The 17,932-nt window shown below is 37.0% G+C and overlaps 1 protein-coding gene across 1 annotated transcript in view; it reads right to left on the bottom strand.

Moving 5' to 3' along the window:
* LOC107722042 (tenascin-R-like) overlaps positions 1–17,932 on the bottom strand; it is a 143,476-nt gene that overhangs the window by 19,688 nt on the left and 105,856 nt on the right. The window contains exons 9-17 of the mRNA XM_016530270.1: positions 16,286–16,332; positions 14,556–14,724; positions 13,260–13,349; positions 12,793–13,056; positions 10,959–11,225; positions 7,832–7,951; positions 7,603–7,746; positions 4,888–5,007; positions 3,034–3,177 (exon numbers count right to left, since the gene is read on the bottom strand). Coding sequence (XP_016385756.1) covers positions 3,034–3,177; positions 4,888–5,007; positions 7,603–7,746; positions 7,832–7,951; positions 10,959–11,225; positions 12,793–13,056; positions 13,260–13,349; positions 14,556–14,724; positions 16,286–16,332 — 1,365 coding nt within the window. The remainder of the gene's footprint in view (positions 1–3,033; positions 3,178–4,887; positions 5,008–7,602; positions 7,747–7,831; positions 7,952–10,958; positions 11,226–12,792; positions 13,057–13,259; positions 13,350–14,555; positions 14,725–16,285; positions 16,333–17,932) is intronic.

The following is a 17,932-nucleotide window of genomic DNA, read 5'->3' as shown; positions in this document are numbered from 1 at the left end:
CGAGGATGAAATCCAACCGAGGAGAAAAGGAGAGAGATTCTTCTGTGCATATCTGAGGAACACATTCATATTCCTGTCCTCACCTTAATCTCTTTAACGATGAAGTTAGAACTGTAATCTAAATCAAAATGACAGACAGCACTAATCCTGAAATCGGCATGAAATTTGTTAGTTGTTGTAATCTTAATTATCCCCTTAAGCTTCCATAAGCCTCCTCATAAATGCCAAAATGATGCATCTCTGACACTTCACCTCCCTCAGGGTGGGAGCTGGCAGATTCTTAAACACCGCAGGATGGTAATTTCAGGGAAGTTTTTTCAGGCATTGCAGGCAATGAAACATTTTTATCAGAGCATGGCAGGATCTAAATCCACTGTTATTAGAGCAGAACTATCTCCGAATGAAATTGTCATTAAGAAGCTGAAAAAAAAAGTTTGAAGGCAAATGAACACAACAAACCTCATCAAGCGATTATGTGTCAAGATTATGCACGTCACTGAGCTGGTACTGAGGTTGCAAAGCCAATGGCCTGTGACACTTTTATGTGCAAATTAATTTCCTCTAAACAATCCAAACTAATGAAGTATTCTGGGAGGGCCATTTGATTAAAGTTGAGGTCTAATGCATCTGAAAGCTGTCTGCCTTGAAAGTTTCAATGCAGAATAAAGCAGCTCGTAATGAAACCGCAGCTTGTTCTAGTTCAGTCTTCTGTGTGGGAAAGACAGTTCGCCTCTCTCTGCGGACAGCCTCACGGTGAGGAAAGATGGGTAGTGATGCTGATCTCTTCTCTGTTCTCACATGGGAATTGGAGCATTGCTGACATCAGGATTTTGTTACACAAACTACAAAAATAAAGTCACGGCCTTGTTTCTGCTTCACATCTGAATCTCACCTCTGCTAAACTAGAAGAAGATGATAGTACAATTAGAGAAGTGCTTAACCTTGCAGCTGTCTATTGGATATTCAAGCATGAGTGCTGTTTTACCGAATGTGTTCACGCCTGCAGGTAATGCGTAACCATAGGTTAAATATCACCACTCTTGGGACGCTGGTTGTCCAATCAAATTTAAATACTGGAAATGTGTGTAACAAGTTGTAGATAATACTGAAATGAAATCAGCAACTTTGCCATTTAACCAGTGTTTCTCAATCCTGTTCACTTTAGCACATTTTGGGTGTCTGATTCAACTCACCAGCTCATTAGTACAGAGCTCCATGACCTGGAGACATTGTGAGGGTGCATCAGGTTAGTGAAACACCCTAAATGTAGGCCATCAGCAGCAGCATTGAGAAACACAGCACTAAAGTGGAAAATACTATGATTTGACAGTTATAAAAACTTGTCACTCCTTCCCAGCATTCAGAATATATCTAAGCTTCTGGGTTCATTGACTGATGCACAGTAAATAAATATCCCACTATATTAGGGCTACAGTTGATATGTTCATTGAACGGTTTTGGCTTCTAAACTACTAAACCTCTCCCAGTCTGTGCATAGCTCTTTCATCTTAAGATATTTTTAAATGTTATGTTATGTTCTATTATGCTCACCATAGCTGCATTTTTTTTAATCCAAAAAATATTTTCTTTTCTATTTTAATATACACTAGTCAACATTTTTGATACAAAAATTATTGTAATGAAACAGGTCTCAATATATTCTTTGGGTCATGCCGAGAACATCCATACCAGTTATGCCAAAATTGGCAGAACTTCCTGTCCTCAATTTTGATTCAGGTTGAAAACCTACTTTTTCGAACTCCTCCTAGACCGTTGGTCCGATTTTCAATAAATTTGACTCGGATCATCTGCAGACCATGCTGGATTTTGTGTCGATATATGAAATCGTTTTCGTTTAACGCATTAACGAATTTGCTGGAAAGATGCCAAACTGCATCTGAGGCTGTATCTCTGCAAAGCTTTGACATATTTACACCAAACTTTGTATGTGCTATTGTCACCTCACACTGACCACGCCAGATCAATTTGGTAACAGCGCCACCTATTGGTCAAGAGTAATAAACCATTCATTAACCATTAATCATGAAATTTCCAAAAATGCTAATAACTTTTGATTGCATTAGCCTATTGTAATGAAATTGTAATGAAACACACATACCAATTATGCCATAGTCAGCTGAACTTCCTGCCCACCATTTTGATTTATGTAAAAAAACTACTTTTTCGAACTCCTCCACACCAGTTGGTCCGATTTTCACCAAAATCGATTCAGAGCATCTTCAGACTATGCTGACAAAAACTTTCACCAAAGTTGTCCTAAGACCTAAAACCAAAATGCGTTCTTGTCTTAGGACAACTTTGATGAACTTTTTTGATCCACTTCAAATGTTGACTACTGTATTTTAAAATGTAATTTATTGACGGCAAAGCTGCATTTTCAGCAGTCATTACTCCAGTCTTCATTGTCACAGGATCCTTTAGAAATCATTCTTATAGAATATGCTGATTTGGTTCTCAACAGGCATTCCTTATTATTATCAATGTTGAAAACAGTACTGCATGATATCTTTGTAGAAACAATGATAAATTTGTTCCGGATTATTTGATGAACAGCATTTATTTTAAAAATAGAAATAATTTATGACATTATAAATGTATTTACTGTTACTTTTGATCCATTTTAATGTGTCCTAGCTGAATAAAAATATGAATTTCTTTCAGAAAATAAGGTACAAGAAAAAAAAAACCTAGTAAAAAAAGAAAGTACGGCAAAACAGCAGAACATTACACTCCAAACTATCTTGTCTTGATCTCTTGTATTATATTGTCAGTTTGAATGTCTCAAGTTTGGTTTAGTCTCATGACTAATGCAGTGATCTTTTGTTTGGACTCTGCTCTTGGATACTCCTCTGATTCTTTCCCTGAGCTCTACCTTTCTCAGAAACTGGGGTAAAGGCCATTAGGCCTGTTTTGAGATAACGAGGGAAGTATAACTGGAACTAGGGGGTCTTGACCTCCTCAAGCCCCCCCCCCCTGTAATTAGAACACAGGGAACAGCGATGGAGCACTTACGTGTGACAAAGTTGGCAATGACTGTGCCACTGGTGAGAGGACCTTTAGAGGCATAAAGAGCCAATGAGTAGGTGGTGCTGGGGATGAGCTGACTCAGCTGGTGCTCCTGCTTGTTACCCTCCACTAAGAAGGTGTCTGCCGTAACTGGAAAGATAACTTCCATTAGTGCAGAAGCAAGTGAAGAACTGCCAGAGCTTGTTTGCAAATGTTTTTGGAGACCTATTTAATTTAAATTAGCATTTCAATAATTAGGGAAAAAAGCATGACAATTGAATATAAATTTAAATACAAAAAATATGTAAATATCCCTATTACTGTGAACTGCATTGGACCACCAACTACCATTAATGACAATTTTGGTTTCTAATGGCCTGTTCACACCAAAGATGATAACTGTAATTATAACTGTAACTATCAAGTTTTAATAATCATTCAAATTATGTGAGATTGTCTATTTGTGGGGACGCTGATAGTTATGGTTATATAGTCATATTTATAGTTATCGTTCTTTGTGTGAACTCCCCTTAAATGTGCTTTTTGGAGGGATGTAACGATGCACTCTGAGCTGGTTGAAAATCGATAGAAATACGTGACGATTCAAGTCAGTTGAGATGTTATACGATTCGTGATATATCTGGAGGTGGGGGTTTATATGAATGTATCTTTGAGGGGTACTGCGTATATTGAATATTAAAATAGTATTTATAAGCACAGCGCTGCTTTGTTTACGGGGGTAACAAAGGAAACGCTGTATCGCTGCAGTTTCATAAGCGCCACCTACTGTCAGAGAGTGAATTTGCATTCTCATTGCAGCCCGTCTGTTGTTTTTGTTTCGTTTAGATATTTTTAATGTAGTACAGTTTAATAAAGTTAAAGTCAGATTGTTCTGTTTTGGCTTCAACTTTTGAATCTAATTTAAAACCAAAACTGTTAATGATGCATGTATGCAGCATCTTTGTTTGGATTGTGATTAAAATGCAGTGGCTGTCTCTAATTTTAAATGAAAAGAGCACAGGCAAAGGCTTAGTTTGTTTATATGAAGTGTTTTCTTTTATTTGTACCATTTATTATTAATAATTTGATTTGGGATTTGTTTTAAAATTTAAGTGTACTTTTTTATTTGACATTTTAATTTCACAAAGAAATCTGCAGCATAATAATAAATAATAGAAATAATAGTATATAATATAATAATTTATTAAAAAAGTGAGAAAAACGTTAAGTGAAATAAGTATTGTGAATCGTATTGCATCGTGAGTTGAGTGAATCGTTACATCTTTAATGTTCTCAGAAAAATTCACAAATGCATGTTAATCCTAACTGTAGGTGAGACCATATTTAACTAGTCTGGGTTGTATTTTTATTTGTTTATTCATTTATTTTTCCCTTGCACAGATTTGCTAATGATATGTGAGGATGCCAAGAAACCGGTCCATGTTGGCATCTGCCTAATTTGGCTAGCATCTACCAAGTTACAGATGCATTAACTGCAAAAGTTTGACTGGATGTGCATCTTTGACGTAAAAAAAAAAAAACAAACAAAAAAACAAATTACACGAGAAGCATTCTCTTCACCCTTTTTAAAAGTCGATAAGCCAATTCATTTTGCTATCCCAACTATGCATGATAATATGGTTAATTGCATTTTATTATTGCCATTTAGCAAGACCCATTTGCATATCTGCATTGCTTTTTCCCTGCCGCACACAGACCTGAAATAGCAAAGCAGCATATATCTTTGTCCAGTGAGAAAAGTTACATTTCATTTTGTATTTATGGCTGTGGCTTTTGGGATGTGATTTAAAGAGCAAATGATGCTGATAAATGATGGACAGAGAGGTTGTTTCCACATACCTTGGTTCCGGGTGAGGGTGAGCACGTAGTTATCAACACTGGAAACAGGGGGGTTCCAACGCAGCAGAGCCCCCTGAGGTGTAACATTCAATGCAGTGAGCTCCATAGGCATGTCCATAGCTGTGTGGAACAGAGGATTACGTGCAGGTTACAGACAGACAGTCGGAGATAAGCTCAGCCAAGGTAATTGGCAGCAGTCTCATCTTCACCTTTTTTTTCTTCCTGTGCAAACGATATTCACCGGCAATTTAAAAATAGAGCACCTCAGCAGCTTGGAACTAATTTGTTGTGATTATCTGGCTGGAGAAGATCACAATTTCCTTAATTAGCTGACATCGAGGGAGAAATTAGACAGTCAAATGTGTGCAGAGCTCATTCTCAACAGCATTTCTATGCAAGTGAGTAATGAGAAATGTTGTTCTCCGTAATCCTCTATCCATGCTGTGACTTTCACAGATGGCTTTTCTTTTTCACACAGGAAAAATCTCACTCTCCTCTTTGCACTATGGCGTATGTCCTCTTGGAGGAGGTCAGTAGACTGTAATAGTACATTACCATCTTCCCATCCTGTCCCACGCGCATTTTTGTTCTGCCAGCCTCTCTGGCAATAGTCATATCACTTCTACAGCTGTAGAGAGCTGGCCCTCCATTAGGTACCATTGACTTTGTTCCAAGAAATTCTAGGCCTCTCACAACCTTGCAGAGAAGCTGATCTCCGCTGCCTGACAGCAGTTCAGAGGCAAAATCCCCCAATTCCCCATCGCACATTCCCCTCTCTCTGCTTTACCAAGTCTTGACATGCCCATACGCTGACAGACTAGGAGGAGAATATCAGTTTTCGCTTATGCAGTGAACGTGAACTTGATGATCCTCAGCAGGTCATTAGGCAGAGCTGTGAACCAGAACATAGCTCTGTACCAGATCCATCATGTCTCATCAACTCCTCTTGTCACCCTTTACATAACAGCTGAAATAAGCCACAATGTTTTCTATATCCTATTAATAATAAGCTGTTTCCACAAGATGCATTTTTAAAGGAGCCGCTTGTCACTTTGCATTGTTACAGCATTGGCAAGATTGCTCTCAACACGGGCAGCTTGAGATTGTTTGCCTGTCATATTTTTATTAGCTTTGAACAAAACTGTCAGGCTTTAAGCTGCGATGGGGAGTGTAGCTGTGTTTTGATGTATAGGCAAACACTTCCTACCTAGTTATTAAGCAAGTCAGCAGTGTTTAAGTAAAGGCCAGCATCTGTTTGTTCTATTGTACTGCATCAAATGATATGACTGATTAGTTAACTTCCTAGGCTCGAGACATAGACTAATTAATTCATTTCAGTGATATAATGCACAGCTGGAACAAAGACTGCTAATGAATAAATAAGCTTTCCATTGATGTATGGTTTGTTAGGATATGACAATATTTGGCCGAGATACAACTATTTGTAAATCTGGAATCTGAGGGTACAAAAAAAATCAAAATACTGTGAAAATCGCCTTTAAAGTTGTCCAAATGAAGTTCTTAGCAATGCATATTACTAATCAAAAATTAAGTTTCTATATATTTACAGTAGGAAATTTACAAAATATCTTCACGGAACATAATCTTTACTTAATAGCCTAATGATTTTTGGCATAAAAGAAAAATCGATAATTTTGACCCATGTTTTTTTGGCTATTGCTAAAAATATACCCAAGCGACTTAAGACTGCTTTTGTGGTCCAGGGTCACATATATTACTGTATGTACACACATTTTTTTTTATTTTTGATGCAATCGCGATTAATTGTTGCCCAGCACTAAATTTTATTCAACTAATTATATATATGTAGATAATATAACATTATAAGTTATATGCCACAGCCATATCACCCTGCAGCCCAAGGCTGGTTGCCCACTGAAGCTAAGCAGGGTTGAGCCTGGTCAGTACCTGGATGGGAGACCTCCTGGGAAAACTAGGTTGCTGTTGGAAGAGGTGTTAGTGAGGCCAGCAGGGGGTGCTCACCCTGTGGTCTGTGTGGGTCCTAACGCCCCAGTATAGTGACGGGGACACTATACTGTCAAAGAGCACCGTCTTTCGGATGAGACGTTAAACCGAGGTCCCGACTCTCTGTGGTCATTAAAAGTTCCATGGCACTTCTCGTAAAGAGTAGGGGTGTAACCCTGGTGTCCTGGCCAAATTCCCTCCACTGGCCCTTGTCAATCATGGCCTCCTAATAATCCCCATCCACTTAATTGGCTCTATGACTCTCTCTCCTCTCCACCTGTAGCTGGTGAGCGCACTGGCGCCGTTGTACTGTGGCTGCCGTCGCATCATCCAGGTTGATGCTGCACACTGGTGGTGGTTGAGGAGAGACCCCCCCTGCCTGTCACCGCCGTGCGGTGCTGTTCAAGTAAGATGGCAGGTGAGCATCTCTTCTGATCACTGATTCCATTAGTAAAATTTCATTTCACTTCTGAGAGATGGCTGGCAGCCTCCCAGAGGACGGGCGGAACGCACAGGGTGAGAGATGGTACTCATCACATGGTAAATGATGTGCATCATTCCTCAGACTGTCATCCATATTTCTATCAAATCAAAGTTCTGTGACGAACGAGGCTATATGAGAGCACATCCTTCACAGAATACCAAAAGACATTTCCTAGGGTAAATTAGAATACCAATCTGCAGGATGTGCAGTAGTATATGATTAGTAACAGAAGAGAATAGAAATACCTGTAAAGACAGTAGTGGTGATGACCTTGCTCTCTTGGCTTCCTCTCACTGCGTTCAGCTTAATTTCGTACTCCGTTGCTGGATGGAGGCTGGTTAGGGTGTAGTTGGTGATGTCATTGTCAATCACCACATTGTCCATCCTACCTGTGATGACAAATAGTAATGCTGACTTATTTTTTTCTAATTTGTTCAAATTAGACATGCTTTAAATATAAGCCAGAGAATGTACCTTTTGGTGATTGGTAAGACATTTTATAGTAATCAAAGGGTGCGAGTGGTTGAATCCATGATATGGTTACAGATTCCTCTGTGACGTACATCACACTCATATCTCTGGGAGGGTCCAATCCTGCATTATGAAAAAAAAGTATCTCAAGTTTCCACCAAATATTAAGCAACACAATTGGTTTCTTGAACACCAAATCAGCATATTACAATGATTTCTGAAGGCTCATGTGACACTGAAGATTGGAGTAATGGCTGCTGAAAATTCAGCTTTTCCATCACAGGAATACATTTCATTTTATAATACATAAAATAGAAAACTGTCATTTCTAATTGTAATCATATTTCACAATATTCCTGTATTTTTGATCAAGCAAATGCAGCCTTGGTAAGCCACAGAGACTACTGTAATAACATGAATAATCTTACCAACTTTTGAACAGTAGTGTAAGTATCAATAATGTTGCATTGACTGTAGAAATGCACTATTCACAGTTAGACATGATTAACTTATTCCTGAAGTAAAATGTCCAATAACGGGGCTACTGAGATCAAAATGAGTAGTATTCAGCTGGTCATGAGATCACAATATGTCTTCCCCAATAAGGTCACTCAAATATATTGTATTATTGATTACAATTTTTGGTAACACTTTAGTAAAGGGACCAATTCTCGCTATTAACTAGTTGCTTATTAGCATGCATATTACTAGCATATTAGTTGTTTATTACTACTTATAAAGCACATATTCTATTCTATATCCTTAACCCTACCCAATACCTAAACTTAACAACTACCTGACTAACTATTAATAAGCAGTAATTAGGAGTTTATTGAGGCAAAAGTAATTGTTAATAGTGAGAACTGGACCTTATTAATATATTACACTATACAATTGATCAGTGTATTATTATTATATTATAGATTCCCCATTGCAATGTTATTCATTTCAGTGGAACAGTCATTGTCATTCTTTTCTATTCTCATGTAATTTATTTCCTATTTCTGTTTGTCAACAGACCCAGAGAGGAGTATAAGTACGCTGGACACATGACACTCTTCACAAGGACATTTGCATTGTTATTGTCCGCTGCTGTCCAGCAGGGACTCTTTCATGATTTGTTTATCTGTCCCAATAGCACTTAGCATTGCTAAAGTAAAGGTTACACTGCCTCTGAAAACAGTTTAACAGACTAACAGTGGTTCTGTAGCATTCTGACAATTGAGAGGGAAATAAACTGATTTACTCTTACCATTATTGACATGGCCAGTCATTAAAGCGAGTGAAAAGCCATTCACACCTCCCATATTCATTAGACTAATGCATTCAATTCATAAACTATGGGTGGCAATTCATAAACAGGTTGTCAACCTCATTTAAATGCTTTCAGGGTAAAATATTCCTCAGTAAATGAGTTGTGATTATTCATGTATGCATATCTTAATTTATTTTCTACTCTGCAGAGCAGTCAATAAATATATAGCCAGACTTTGTATAAAGGGCACCAAGAACAACTTTTTTCAGCCCGTTCCATCTGCATTTATTCCGTTTCTTATTGTTGAGCATATGGTGACCTTTTTTCACTTATGTTAATGTAAAGGAGCGTTAATGTGTGAAAATATGGTTTCTAACTAAAGCAAGAACATGCTGAAAATGTACTAAACACATTTCTAAGCTAACAGGCTTTATAAAACACTAGACGACAACAGGTGCGAGTGCTTAAAATGTACAAATCGCGTCATTACAATAATAATAATAATAATATGAAGCAAAGTAAAAGTTGAAACTTTTTTTTAGTTAACTAATCAAGCTGCTGTGCAGGTGGCCTGCTGCAGAGTTAATTTCTATGTTTAGAAATAGCTCCGAGACAATATCTGCTTTGGCAACTGCAAATATCAGTTCACTGACAGAACAGCTGAATAATTCTTGACACCTCCACATTGAGAGAGAGGTAATTAGGAGAGGATTACACACTGTTGAATTAATTAAGACACAAAAGGTTGAAAAATCTGCTGTGCAGCTGTGTGCAGGAATCATAATGAGAAAATCCAGCAGGTATAGACAAGATCTTGTTCTGCGCACGCTCACAAATAACTGTTAAATGACTAACACAAATGCAAAAACCTTTAAGGGATAGTTTACCCCAAAATGAAAATTCTGTCATCATTTACTCACCCTCCACTTCTGTAAATGGTAGTCATAATGTTTGGCTACCAACATTCTTCAAAATATTTTATTTTGTGCTCAACAGAAAAAAAAAAATTCATACAGGTTTGTAACAACTTGAGGGTGAGTAAATGGTTTTCGGGTCAACTATTCCTTAAAAGAGCACCCTAGGAAAAATGCACGTTTACTTGTTTTATGATTTCTCAAAATAATCAACACAACCACTCAAACAGACTATTAATTTAGTAAAATTGTTCCTTTTCAGTAATATTTGCACTATTTTCAGTACAGCACGAGTGTGAAGTATAATTTTTATTTTTATTCTTCCTATTGAAATTTGCATATTCATTAAGCCTCTCATTTCTGTTAAGCCAGAGAATTTCATTCACATCAAATACTATGTTTTCTCAAGTGGTGGACTTAAGGAAAGAACAGCATGAATGCTGAATCCATGAATGGCACAAATGTAGTTCAATATCTCTGCAGGTCTCTTTTATTGCTTGGAGAAAAGTTACTTTGTCAAAAGGCTGCGGTTGAACACTTTTCCAGCTGGATTCATAAATGCGAATGGAGAATAGATAGGCCACCATCACAAAATAGGTTTTCACAGATGACTCTATATATAAATAGCAAAGTCATGATAGTTGTGTGAACAATTTCATAAATTGCACTTCCTGTGCTGTGCATTACAAACCCAGCAGGTATCAATTTGATGCTATTTGACAGCATGCCATGAATATAGCATTACTTCAGTTTCTCCATTTTCACTGTTTTTGAAATCAAACTGAAATGATTCATGAAAATTATACATGCAATTTGCATGAGGTCCAGAAGTGTTAATTGTTTTGAGTGCACTGGTGTAAAATCAACTGAGAAAACCCTGTTTTTAAACATTAAATAAGCACATTTAACAACCTCAGACATAACATCCTTGAACATCATGAACATTCATTAGCATTAATACCTGTTGCGACTGAGCCTATAACTGGCTTTGAGGTCACATTGCCGTGCATGGTAACCAGGGTAACAGTGTACCGCCTGGAGGGCAGGAGACCAGTGAGTGTGATTCTGGTTTTGGACCCATCTAGAGCAATCTCAGAATCATCACTGGAGTCCTGAGCATTGTAGTTCAAGATGAATGCGTCAGCAGGTGGTGCCGGTGCACTCCATGCCACAGTCAATGAATCAGAAGTGACATCGGAGAAGAAGAGCTGTGTGATAGGGCGGAACCCTGAAATTGAATGACAACAACTATATTACGAAATGCTGGCTCCTGTGATTAAAGATCTCTTAGTTGATTGGCACATCCTCACAGGAAGGAGGGAAGAGGAGTACAAGAATGAAGAACAATGAGGTGATCGGATGAAGTTTGCAGAAGAGATGCAGCCAGTTTGTAGATATCAAGCGAATGATGGAAATTGGATGAAGAAAAGTGGAAAATGGTGATGGAATATGATAAAATCTTGATAGTGTAGATATAAATGTGTTGATGTGGCATGCTAAAGCAAGTGAGTGATAACAACAAAGACGAAATTCATAAGGAAGATAAAGTCTGAAGAGTTATTACTTTGATAGAGTTAAAAAAAAAAAAATGACGTGAAGCAGAGTTTGAGGCATTCTCAAACCCCCAGGGGCTCATAGCTGCAGGGGGTCCTAGAAAGTTTGTGAAAGAAATATTAAATTAAATTCAATAAAATTAATGCAGTTAATTTAATGTGTTAATTTAGTGCATTAATTAAAAATAATGGAATTTAAAAAACAGAATTAATCACACCCTGACCATTATGTAAATCCCATAAAAAGGGATTTCTTTTTTTACTACTGGAGCAATTCAAGTATAGAAGTACCGTTTTCATACCGCCACTAGCACCAACACACCTCGCCATACCACACTATTAAGAGCAGACTGAGCTATTCTCACAGGATGCGCACTTGGATTCAAAAACAGCTGGACAGAGTGCAGAATGAAACCAGAAATAGAATCAGACAGAAAACAGAGGTCACACAACTAATTTTTCAAAGTTGCGCTTGCCATGCCGTCATAAAAATCAATTACAAACTGGATTGCGGATTGTGGCTTATGTTCAGTGATATGAAAATAAAAATTTATGTTTTGGACATTCATCAATTTTCTCTGCCACAATAATGTTGTTTGAACCATCTCTATTTTCTCAGGAAATATTGTTTCATTACATGCAATTTATTGTGTTCATTTAAAAAAAAAAAATAACCGATTGACAGTTATAAACATGTTCTATTTGATAATTTTAATTTCATACTTTTTAGGGCTACAAATCAATTACATGATCTTACCACTAGTTATCAAACAAATGATGGAAATTGAATGAAGTGGATAATGGTGATAAAATATGATTAAATCTTGATGCTGTAGATATAAATGTGTTGATGCGCCATGCAAAAGCAACTGAGCGATAAAGACAAACTGTTGTAGAAATGCATAAGGAAGAAAAGCAAAATTATTAAATACATCTATTTTGCTGATAAAAAAAGGTTGGGAACCCCTGGAGTAAAAGGCAGAATTTTAATGAAAGATGATTAGAAGCAACTACAAATGAACCTGTTTGAAAAAGCTACAGAAGCCATTGCATCTTCTTTGCACATGGTTAACAATGAATTAAAGGTCTTACATCCACACCATCCTGAATCCTCATGCAATTATCCAGGAGATTAGCGATATTTCTGGCCAAAACTGACACGACATGTAACGAGGCAGAGATGAGGCAATGCTTTGGCTACTCAGTGATTCCTGTACTCCATTTCCCAAAAGATCAAATTACCTGTGAAGGCATCAATAGTAGCGGCAGTGCTCTGCTGCCTGCCTCTCTGTGCTGCAACTGTAATGGTGTACTCGGTGCCCGGCTCTAGACCTGTCAGTGTGGTGGTGTTGACGTCCTTGGGCACCGTCAGCTCAGTTGTGACTCCAGTGGAGGAAGTGTAGGTCACCTTATAGTGATCAATAGGCCCCTGCACTGTGCCCCACAACAGAGTGATGGTGTTGTCTGTGGAGGCTGTGACAGTCAAATCCAAGGGGACATCCAGACCTAACAATCAGAGTACACTGTGGCTGTTTCAAGGTTTGCAATGGGAATATTAAGCTGTGTGGTTCAGTAAACCTTATCACAAACATTATTTATCAGTCTACTGGCAAAAACAGTCGGCAGCAGGAATACAAACACCATGCAATTGAAAATAAATGTATTTCACTGTGATCTGGCAACGGAAGGCCTATAATCTTATCCCTTACCCGTTCTGGCATTCATCGTTGCTGGGGTGCTTTGGTTGGCACCTAGAACGGCTGAAATTCCTATGCCATACTCTGTGCCAGGCAGTAAATCTAAAGAGGAGAGAAGTAAAATAGCAAAAGATAGAGAGTGATTTAAAAAAAATGAGCAATACATTATGCACATAAACAATATATTTTGCTGTCACTAAACAAGTATAAGTTTTGCTAAATATAGATTTATATCTATAGTTATAAATATAGATTTGTTGGCGCTCACAATTAGTTCATAATGAGAGACTGAGTCAAACATCTTGAAGTGACTTGCACGTAGAGGTGAGAAACAAATACTTTATTTTCAATACTTATTACCAGAAATGTTCCTTACTTGCGAAAAAGCTGTTAAAGAAAGAAAAAATGTCTGTATGCCAGCAAATTTGAAAGAGTAGCCGTAGCCTAGACTGAGGATTCAGGGTCTTAAAGTTGGACATACAGTCAAATCTGTGTTTATATAAAACTTTATGTACTGATACCTAAGAATATCAAAAACATTATGTATACAAATCACAAATCTTGTTTATGATGTATTTAACAAAATCCTCAAGTCATTATAGTGACAAAGCAACATTGTCACGATTCAACCAAGGAAGGCGATGAAGACGAAGATAATCCACAAAATGTCTTTAATAATAATCCACACGAATACATGAAAGATAATGACTCCGGGTAACGTAAACACATGTGACTAAACAATAACCGACAGTATGTCGGTATAGGGCAGCTGACGAGGGGCAAGCAGGTGATCGGAGTTAATTAATGGGAGTTAACTAATAATGACTAACGAGCAAATGAACTAAAGAGCTTAAACCGAACAGGAACAAAACCATATAAGGAAAAACAGGAACAGGCAGACGTAACAGAAAAAGACAACACTAAAGTTCATAACCCTAACAAATATACATAAATGATATGTTTATATATTTGAAATGTTAGGATTAATGTGAATTTGTGATGGCATGTTGTTTTATTATAAATAGAATAATTGTAAAGCTTTTTAATATTTAACTGCAATTTCGAAGCAACAGTTGTATTTTAAATACAACAATTTTAAATGTGAATTTTATTGAAAATTTTAAGAATTTTAAATGGAATTAACAATAAACAGTTTTACTATGAATAAAACCATTTTACCAATTATTGGTTCCATACCTTATATAATATCTGAAATGTGGTTATGTCAGATATTATAATATATTATATAGAAATTGTATAGAATATTTCAGTATATGAAATAAAGGAAAAAGTTGGGTTTGAGTTTACCAGTGAGAGTAGTTTTGGTGGTGGCGCCATCGTTGCTTGGGACAATGACTTTGTCATACTGATCACCAGCCAGTGTGCTGTAAACCACCCTGTAGCCTTCTACATCTGCCTCACTATTGTCCCATTCCAGCTCCAGGCTAGTGGAAGTTTTCGACAGCACTCTCAGGTTCTAAAAAACGGCAAAAAAAAAAACATGACAGTCTGGATGAATAAATCCTGTGATTAATGATGGACATAAAAACATCCCTTTTTGTACCATTAAATACAAATGAAGATAAAATACAAATGAAAATATATGTGAATTTGCTTGAAGCGTATTTTTCCACAGAAAAACATAGCCCTGAGCTATAGACCTAACAGGTCTTAGTGCATTCAGAGTGAAAAATACCCACAAAAAAGGACTTATTTTGCTATATTTTATCAATTGTATCATTAGAATTTCACCAAGGTAATGGTGCAGGGTCAAAAAGTGTTTGCAAAATACTTAAAAAAAGAAAGTGCGATGTTGTGGGAATGTGCAGAACCTGATAACGCTGAATTTGCAAGTTAAGCTTGAACTTTAAATATAGTGAACTGTGACTGTGTCTGATTTAAAAGGTGAGGTGTGTAATTTATGTGGCACAAAAAGTACCAGAGGAAATTGCAAAAATAACTCCAGGAACTCATTGTAATGCCTGCCTCCATCTACTATATAACGGCTGCTCAGTTCAGCTTGGCTGAACGTACTATAACCTACTGAAATTTTGATGACGTACATTGTTTCTTGAAAAAAAAGTTACTTTGTCAGAAAATTGATAACATCAGAATAAACAGAATGGCTGTCAGTTGAGCAAGATGTTTTTATGGTATTGTTACAGTATTGCTAAGCAGCCAAACACTGAATCTTGGAACAAATGCCACTGGTTAAGCCAGAAGTTGAACTACTCGAACCAAACAATGTTTGAAAACTAAGAGCCACAGTATTTACCTCAAGTCTTTTAAACCGGCAATATATAATAATATTGAAAATTACACACTTCACCTTTAAGTTATCCCTGGTTTCAAGTACAATACATGAGAAAGTGTCAATAATATTCGCCAGCAGGCAGTCCCACTGCAAACCCGCACTGAATCAAGCGGCCATGCTGAGCCTCCAACAGACTCTTTTATTAGGACGCTAACTGACTGTGTGAATAATTAACTTGCTTCTTTATAGGGCAACATGACAATCTGCCTCAGAAACAGGTATTGGGAAGGAAGATGAACATCTCTGGTACTTATGACCTCAAGAGTTCAGCTCATCTCCAACCTCGACCTCATTCTGCTGTGATATGCAAAATGCTACTAATTGGACCAGGTGAGACTGCGCTGAATCCAATGTTTACCTTTCTAAAGATGAGCCTACAACATACACTGCGCATGATGCCATTGTGACTCCATAAAGAATATTACAACTACATAATGTGACCCATTAATCAAACACGAGGGTTTCGAAGGAACCCCAAGTAAATGAGGAAATTATGTCACCTCAGGTTCATGGGAATATTTACTTTAAGTTCTCTGCACAGCCTATTCAATCCACAAGGGTGATTTCTTGGTTTTATTCAAGGCACACCAGCACAGACTCATTTTTAAGTCCAGGCACACCAGAGACCAGGCAGTAGATTACTGTTTATTTTTTCCCGAAAATGTTGTATTTTAGCGCTTAAGCATAATTACTGTGAAGCAAACTCATGAGGCGCAGAGCGCACGCTTAGCGAAAGCTCATCTTCCCGGGCCTTCTCTGGGGTAGATAAATCTTTGCACACATAAATAATTAAGTGACATCAAATTTGTCTTTCTTTATCCAATAAGGTATCCGCAGTGGACGCGTGAAATATTAATGGACATGCATGCATAATTAATGCATCTTTAATTATGCTCGACAGTGAGGCCCGTAGAAATTAATGGCGTTTTCACAGCAGACATGCAATTTCAATTGTCCAGGAAAAGTTCAATTGAATCTAATCCTCCTGTCTGTAAGTGACAGAAGAAGAATTCTTGGGTGAAGTTTACATTAAGTGCATAATTGCTGGCAGACTCACCCATTCATCATAGTGACATTTTCCATTAGCTGAAGCAATGTGACACCTCCTTGCAGTTTATACCTTCCCAGCCCAGCTCGGCCCCTCTCACATGCCATTTGAAATCTCTGTTTACATGCCTTCCTTCATGAGTGCACTATATCACTGGCTGTATGTTTTTCTGCATGTCTTGTCAGACACATTTGCAATAGCGTTTTGTTCTGACAACTCACTGTCAGCAGACTAACAGTAAAATGACTGTATTCATAGTATAGTTTGAAGGTGAGACCTCTGTTCAGCCTCACTGCTGCGCTACTGATTTCAGCACCAAGGACAAGGGAAAAACAACAGGACATGGCAGATGGGTGGAGGAAATCACTGCTCAAGCCACTTCCAACTTGTCAGCTCCATCTACAAAAGAGACACTAGTGACTCAGCTGGCTGAGTAACCTGAAGGGAAAAACACTTCACATTGTTCGCTCTTTCATCTTCTCAGCACACAGAAAGCAACGGTAAACTAGATCTCCCTGCACTGTGCATCCGCCCGAGGAGCATTTGTTTGCTTTGCAAACTTTTATGTCTCCATCAATGATGAAACATTCTGTTCTGTCTTTCCACACTAAGAGCATCTACACTGTATATCACAAAACTTGCTTGCTTGGTGAGCATAGTTGATTCAGTCATCTAGGGATGGCTGATACTAAATAAGGCATTATAATATAATAATATAATTATATAATGCTGTCAAAAGATTAATCACGATTAATCACATCCAATATCAAACTTAATAATGAAAAAAAAAAATATATACATGTATGTGTGTGTATTTATATATACATAATAAATATACACAGTACACACATATATTTTGTAAACACAAACTTGTTTTGGATAAGATTAATTGTGATAAATCATTTGAAAGCACTAAATATAATATAATATAATATAATATAATATAATATAATATAATATAATATAATAATATGTATGGACCACAAATATAATATAATATAATATAATATAATATAATATAATATAATATAATATAATATAATATAATATAATATAATAATATGTGACCATGGACCACAAAACCAGCCATAGGCGTCAATATTTGGAAATTGAGATTTAAACATCATAAATAAATTGATGTATGGTTTGTTAGGATAGGAAAATATCTGGCCAATATACAACTATTTAAACATCTGGAATCCGAGGGTGCAAAAAAATCTAAATACTAAGAAAATCACCTTGAAAGTTATCCAAATTAAGTTCTAAGCAATGAATATTACTAATCAAAAACTAAGTTTTGATATATTTACGGTAGGAAATTAC

This window comes from Sinocyclocheilus rhinocerous, unplaced genomic scaffold (genome assembly GCF_001515625.1).
Source record: "Sinocyclocheilus rhinocerous isolate Xijiao unplaced genomic scaffold, SAMN03320098_v1.1 scaffold484, whole genome shotgun sequence".
Taxonomy (NCBI): Eukaryota; Metazoa; Chordata; class Actinopteri; order Cypriniformes; family Cyprinidae; genus Sinocyclocheilus; species Sinocyclocheilus rhinocerous.
Note: the sequence above shows the minus strand (reverse complement) of the source record. Positions and strands in the feature narration are given on the sequence as shown.